The sequence below is a fragment of the Notothenia coriiceps genome, unplaced genomic scaffold (assembly GCF_000735185.1).
Source record: "Notothenia coriiceps isolate Sejong01 unplaced genomic scaffold, NC01 NC01_scaffold00024668, whole genome shotgun sequence".
Taxonomy (NCBI): Eukaryota; Metazoa; Chordata; class Actinopteri; order Perciformes; family Nototheniidae; genus Notothenia; species Notothenia coriiceps.
This window is the reverse complement of record NW_011357369.1, coordinates 1,930,006-1,937,852: the sequence shown is the minus strand read 5'-3', so window position 1 is coordinate 1,937,852 and position 7,847 is coordinate 1,930,006. Positions and strand designations below refer to the sequence as shown.

General features: G+C 40.7%; 1 protein-coding gene across 1 annotated transcript in view; it reads left to right on the top strand.

Annotated features, from left to right (window-relative positions):
* The window catches only part of LOC104955677 (multiple C2 and transmembrane domain-containing protein 2), a 59,183-nt gene that overhangs the window by 46,501 nt on the left and 4,835 nt on the right, over nucleotides 1-7,847 (top strand). The window contains exon 11 of the mRNA XM_010783061.1: nucleotides 1,887-1,927. Coding sequence (XP_010781363.1) covers nucleotides 1,887-1,927 — 41 coding nt within the window. The remainder of the gene's footprint in view (nucleotides 1-1,886; nucleotides 1,928-7,847) is intronic.

The following is a 7,847-nucleotide window of genomic DNA, read 5'->3' as shown; positions in this document are numbered from 1 at the left end:
GGTACCCGGAGACACGTAAGTTCCTCAGACTAAGATCATGTCCCTCCCACCCACCACCACCTCCGGAGCAACTCTACGGTCGGATAAGAGGAGGCGACCTAGTGACTTAACGAGTGCAAACTCCAACCCTTCCTCGCTCCCCCTTGGAGGACCTTTGCGAATGAGACCGTCCTTGTACAAAAAAGCGAAACCTTTGCATAACCACGCACCAACACACACACACACACACACACACACACACACACACACACACACACACACACACACACACACACACACACACACACACACACACACACACACACACACCACCCACACATACATACACACTCTCTCTCTCAAACACAGGCAAACACACACACACACACACACACACACACACACACACACACACACACACACACACACACACATACACATACACATGCACATGCACATACATATACACACACACTCACACAATGAGTTAACAATGAACCCGTTGCACCCAAGGGGGTTGGGGGATGTTTTCGGGGGACCAAGCAACAGCGGCGATGGCTGACAATGGCTTGTGTGTGTGTGTGTGTGTGTGTGTGTGTGTGTGTGTGTGTGTGTGTGTGTGTGTGTGTGTGTGTGCATGCATTGATCCACAGCAAGCGCGGAAGCCCTATGATGTGCGAGACGTGATCGAGCAGTATTCCCAGGGTCACCTCAACATGATGGTCCGCATCAAGGAGCTGCAGAGAAGGTGGAGTCTTTGACCTTGTTTCATTTATTTCTCTCCCACCTTCACTCTTTAACTTAGTGTCAGTTGGTCTGAACCTTTAGTTTTACACCTTTATAAAGGATACCACCTTTTAGTGAAGAAAAAAGTCAGAAAACATAATGTATAATCCCATTTTGCAAAAAAATAAAAGGTCTCGATAAGGCCTTGGTAATTCCATCTCAAGAATGGCACACAATAGCTGTGAAGTGTATTTGTACCATGAGCATTGGAGTTTGTGTCTGTCCTGCCTTTAACCAGGCTGTACTGACATCATGGTCAGCTGAACTGGGTCACTACAGGAAGAGAAGATAGCACCGTTGCAAATTCCTCCATTAAGCATCCAGTAATTGCAGTTCCGTTTGTTACTGTCCTTACGGCTCATCTGACAGACAGGGGAGGGCCTGACTGCTCTCTGATTTGTTACACCTTGTTGAGCTTTAATGAAGTCCAGTCCTCACTAAAGTGGGTCCTACTTGTGTAAATACGTCACCTGAACCCTGTAACACCTTTCGCAGTAAATCAGCTCAAGTATGGAAATGCACCGTGACGTTTCGTAACCTGCAGGCAACCAAATACTGATTCTTTGATTATTTAACACAATTTATAAGTGACTGCAGTAATGTAAGTCTTCCATACAAAGTAAAAAGAGCCAAATATAAGCTGCTGATAAACTGCAATAAAAAGTTTTAACCCTAAAAATATGGGAATTCAACAAAACATCCATAGAAAAAGGTCACGTGACTTATTGACTGACTCCTGCAAAACACCAAAATGATGCAATGACCACTTAAAATGGTTAATAAACAACATTGATAGCTGTAATAAAAAGCCATGCTTTGCAGTGCATATTGAAATTCTATAGTAAATGTAAACATTTCGTATAGTCCATATTATCTTTTGCAAGTCTCATTCTTTTATTTTTACAGATTTTCAATAGGGACACATTTATTTATAGCATCTCTTTTTTCCAAACGGTGATAACTAAAGTACTGTTTAAACTTTGGCACAATAAATTGGCTTATATTATGTTACTGCTTTGTTCATGAGCTGGAATAAGGTGTTGTTTGCTTGACTGAATTTTCTCTGTATCTGGCCAGTGGCTTTACCTTTCTCAGTTAATTTCTTCTGTCTGTTTCCTCAGGCTGGACGGCACACTGGGGAAGCCAGGAATGTTTCTTCCAGGTAAACACACAGCATCTGATAGACAGCCATCACTCCTCGCTCCATCTCTGTGTTTACACCTTGCACATACACAAGCTGAGCCAGACTAAATATGAGAGGAAAAGAGTGGTTTGTAATGTGCAAATATCTCTGTTTGGATGTGGCTATGTTTACGTGTGTGTCTTCATATTTATGAATGTAATCACCCTGCCTTTTTCAGGCATGTTCTAGCAGGCTTATGGATGATTGTATGTCTATGTGTGTGTACGTATGCATGTCCTTCAGTGTGTGTGCATTGGTTTTGAATTTATAGTGAAAGTTAGTAATGAAAGATTTGATAATGTACTATAATTTAATGATGTAGGTGTCATCAACTCTCCTAACCTTTTTTAAATAATATTAAAAATTAAAGCATCATATTTTCAAGTGACATTTGATAGTTTTTGTGTTGTTTACTTTTACTTAACAGTTATAGTCATTTACTATCCGAGTTAAACATATAGTTTACTAAGTATTCATTATGTATAGAGAAATGACGTCAACATGTATAATGTGCACTGCAACTGACTGTATCATGATCAGTAAAAAGGACATTTCGCATGATATGGACATTACTTAAAGCTGTTTTTGCTCATCGATGGTTTCTTCTGCCTGGCTAGAGAAAACCTAAACAAATACTGTTTGTTTAATGCAGTTCCCAAAATATAGTGGAAGTTTAGCCAACCTAAACTTACCAGAAGAATCACTACATTGTGTCGTCACGACCACATAACTCTTAGTTGACATGCATCCACTGTTAACATTACAGTAGGGGGCTGTAAATGTGCCACTGTGACCTTTACTCACAGATCAGCAGAAACTGAATGGACTGGTTATTTCACTTTGAATCATGAGTCCATAAGGCTCTTACTGTTAATGACAGTGTTGTGTTTGTAACGTGTGTAAGCATGTAGCAATTGAGTGTGACTAAATGTACTTTTCTGCTTTTTTCTTTGCAAATAATACCAATTTTGCAATCAAGGTCAATGCATTAAATTAGCATTTGTGTGTAAACGTGTTTTTTTAATTAATTCACTAGGAAAAGGAGAAGATAAAGAATACCCAACTATTGGGGCGAGACTGATCAGGCTGGAAGATAAGGTAGGCACACTCCTGCTGCCCACTGTGTGTTTTGTCTGTGAGGTAAAAGAGATACGATTATTAGATTACCCTTAGCCTTCATAGGCAGGTGTGTGTGTGTGTGTGTGTGTGTGTGTGTGTGTGTGTGTGTGTGTGTGTGTGTGTGTGTGTGTGTGTGTGTGTGTGTGTGTGTGTGTGTGTGTGTGTGTGACTGCAGAACTGTGTGAATAAGTCTCTTTTATCAGATGAATGCATGTTTGGAAATCTTTTGATATGACCTTGTTTTTGGCATTGGCTCTGTCAGCCTGAGCCAATGCCAAACAAACACCTGCGTCCTCTACTCTCCAACCCATCAGCAGCTATTCAGTGCTGCATTTAAGCTGAAGTTACATTATTTTTCATTCAGTTTTCTTTTTTGTGGGCTGGGTTATTTTGATGGTTTTCCATGGCAGCTCTTCCTGTTTCCTGTAATCCTAGGTACGTCGGCTGGTGACAATTCTTGGATGTTTATGTTTCCATATCTGAATATTAGAGTATTGGAAGAATTAGGGAGAAAAGTGGCAAAGCCAAAAAACAACAGCTGTGTTATGAATCCCACGGGTGTAACTAGGCGTGTCTTCTGTCAGGAACAGGCCCAATGTGATGCCTGCATGATGCCAACCCTGATGCCAGTGTGATGCCAAGATAACCTCTTCCCCAGTGGGGATGGTTGTACCAGTTGGACTGGTCTTCGGATGTGACTGCATTTATGCCTCTTATTCTTTCCATGTGCAAATCACAGAATATAAAACGTGTGTTGGTTTTAGTGTGTGGCTACATCTGCTGTTTGTTTGTCTGGCTGGCGGCATCTCTATAAAGTAAAATCGTTTTTGGGGATTTGGAAAGGTTTGGAAATGTGTTTTCGTGTTGAAGCTTGTTTTTCTATGGTGTTGAAAATCAAACCTTATAGTTAAGTTGTTCTCACAACTCGCAGTAAATGAAAACAACTCCTATACAATAGAACAATGCATTCTGCAGCCACTTATTTTCTATTCATGTCAGCCGGCTCAGGATTTCCCCCACTTTTCCTTTGCCACACCACCTCTGCTGCGCTCATCAAGCTGAGGTTCTTTAATGTTTGCATGCGTTTGCTGTTTTCAGACCTCTTTGTTACGCAGAGAGGAGTAATGATCTTGAACCAATGTGCTCTCGGAGCTTGAAGACCTCCCTCTGTGAATGAGTTATGCCCCATTTGCTCTGGGCTACACGTTTTGATCGCAATCTCCTGATTGGAAACATAAACCTGCGGTCAGATATTCCTCTTCTACCTTTGACTCTCTTGCTCTCTTTTTTTCTCTTTTAGTCTTTCCCTCTTTCACTTCTCTCTCCTAACCCTGCCTTGACATAAAATACAATCGAGAGGTGGATAATTGAGAAACAAATTGGTGGAACCATACTGATTCAGCCTTTTTTTCCCCAAAGCAATGTGGAACTAATCACTGTTCCTATATATGCATGCATTTCTGCAACAAGCGCCTCTCAAAGTGAAACAGAACAGTAACTTGTGACACCCATCCTTCATAATTACTGTTTTTCCCGCCTCAGCACACGCCCCCTTCCCCTCTCTGATTTCTGGCTGTGTGAATTTCTTGTTTTGATGGGCTGGCACACCTGTTAAAATGTGAAATGGGGGGGTTTTTTCTTCCCTCAGGCAGCAGGTGGATGAACCCATCGACCTCTTACTTGGTACATTCCCTGCTCCTCCTCCTGATACGCCTGCACCATAACGCTCCAGATATTATTGCTCACTCTAGATCAGTGGTTCTCAAACCTTTTTCAATAATGTACCCCCTTTGAAAAAAAGATTCAGCCAAGTACCCCCTGATCAGCGCAAAAACTATTTGTTAGGGGGGAAAAGCCTATATAAAGAGGTACAGTGCTGCACCATCAGTGTCTGATTTATTAAAACAACAACATGAGAAACACTTAAATGCTACATTTCAAATGTTTACAATCCATCACTAAATTCATGGCAAACCAATTTTAACATCATGCAATAACACTAAGACGACATTAGTTGCATTGGACTGATCTTTTTAATAAGTTGTACTTACAATGTAGTGAGAAGCATGGGCTTGTGCTTCACTGAGGATCTTTGTCATTCTGACAGCGAGGCAAACTGCAGTTATTAGGCCTACACTTCGCGTTTTGAAATATGTGTAACTCTGTTCATATAAAACCCACACTGCTCAAACTTCGTAACTTTGACTAAAATTGGTATATTTATTTATTAATTTTGGGGCGTGGAGAATGAAGAGAAAAAACATATGAGCATTTACCTATAACCGCTCATATAAACATATGCATAATGCTGCGCTATACTTTGCGGCCACACCCTGTTGCCAAGCAACGCTTATTGTTTAGGTGTCCTTTGATAAGCAGGCAGTCGCATCATTAGCTAGAACTAGCTAGATCTGATGGATGTAAACATAAACGCGAGTGAAGTCTAATCGGACGGGAGAGAGAGATCAGCTGCTGTTGACGGAGACACACGCAGCTCTACATAATCACCTGCAGCGGTGAGCGGAGCAAAAGACTATATTTGCATCTTGGAGCAAAACACACACTAAGAGTTAGAACATCGCACTTAGCTATTTGATCTACTATGGAACTAGCTGAACTAGTTATAAATATGTTTATTTACTGTCGGGTCACTCATTACAGGTTCGTCAGCGAGCTGCTGAGCCTGACGGGCAGCGGGCTGTCAGGAGAGGGAGAGGAAAAGAGAGCACCCCGTTTATTTTTCCCATTTTATTATCCAGAGTTACTGTAAACTTTTGAATAAAGTAGTTCATCTACTATTAGTAGTTTGTTTAAATGTATTACTTATTGAGTTGTTTTCATTAACATAAAATAAAACTCACGTACCCCCTGCAGTACTCCAACGTACCCCTAGGGGTCCGCGTACCCCCATTTGACAACCACTGCTCTTGATAAACTAAACATAACACACAGATTTATGTCTGTGGGAAGTGGTGATTTCATATTTACACTACAGAATTGTATTTGTGCTCCTAGCCCTCTCAAATCTTTACATTGTTAAATCATTTCTTGACACCTTACCAAATGTATTCATCACACTTGGAACAACGTTTCCACATACAGTGTGTGTTGCAGCAACAACACAATGCCCCGTCCAAACAGAACACTCAATCTAAATGAACGTTTACAGTAGATGTTTAATGAGATAAAACCAAGTTTGTTTGTCCCGCATCGCTGCTCGCATTTCATAACGTTGTGCAGTTCCTGCGTTGCGTCACCTCTCGCATATTGCTCGTAATAGTAAAGCTAATCACACACGAAGAAAAACCCTGGTGTCACAGTTGGATCGGCTCCGTAGAGGATCTTTTCCAACAGCCCTGAAGAATTATTCATCAACTCTGTGCCCTAATGTTTGTGTGTGGGTGGGTTTGTGTGCGTTTCCATGCCTTTCTCAATACTCACTCTTGGTCAGCGTCCAGCCTCATTTCTTTTTTGACAAATTCCCACTTTCTTTTTTCCCTTTCCTCTGTGAGACATCTTCCACTCTGACTGCTTTATGCTGCAGCTGAGAAAGTAACATAGAATAATTTCCTTGTTGAGCTATTGTCAGCACATCACTTGTAGATTAATTTATCTTTAGTGGGCTGAAGGGGGCTCGGGCATTGTGTGTCCTGTACAGAGATGGACAGTGATTTATCACACAAAGACAAAGACACAACTAGGTCTACACTTACACACATGAGCATAGAGTCGATTAATCACCAACGTGTCTAACCCCACACTCGAAATTGAATTCTCCAGGAGCGACGTGGAAACGAAGATGGATGGCAGTCTGTGACAGTGTGTTATCTTTCTGTCAGACACACTCGATGAAAAATACCCAAACGACAAGCTGAAACAGGGGCCAGTGTCTCTGGGATTCAGCGTGGCCTTTCAGACCGGAGCTCGCTGCGTGCTTTAGGATGAAGTCAGCCCAATGTTTGTGGTAAATCTCCCTCTTTTACAAGGAAAGGGTTTTCCAGAGACAGAAAGACGGAAAGGTCAGGGAAATTACGACAATATGCTTCCACATAGTCTGCAAATAAGTGTCTGGAGAACATGTTTCTTAGTCCGACCCCTTTTTGTTCTAGATATTAACAGTAGTGTGAAGTATTATGGAGCCAAAAGACAGGGACTTTTATTATGTCAGAATGTCACGTTTTTCGTTTTTTTCAAGTTTGCAAGATTTTCCCAAGGTTATATGAAATGTTAGTCAACACCAAATGTATAAGTATGTCTGCTGAAAATAAATAATTTGACAATTGATGATACATTTAAAAATACTGAACAACTTATTGCAAAATAGGTTTTTGAAAGAGAACATATTATGTTGTTCTTTAGGAAGAGTTTTGATTATACCTGATTTCACTACATGTATGTGATTTATTAAAAATGTAAAAAGTGAATTTGATTTAACTTGAAATTAATGAGGGTGATTTCTAATTCACCCTCATTAATTAATTGAATTGTAGCTAATGTCTACATTCTGATTGTTGCCATTTCTAGTAAAAGATACAAACACTATATTAAAAAAAATCCACTGTGCCTTAATGAGTTGGCTCTTTAAAAGCTTGAAGATGATTCACGTCAGTCAGTGTGTGAAAAACAACTGATGTTTCAGCAGCAAGGGGGCAATTACTCGCTATGAGTATCGCATTCAGTAATTGCCGTCATCATTTAGTCATCCGAATGGTATTCAGATATATTTGGAAACTGGGTCTTTGATGGATGTAAAACTGTCAGCAGTGTCTAGTGGTGGGGG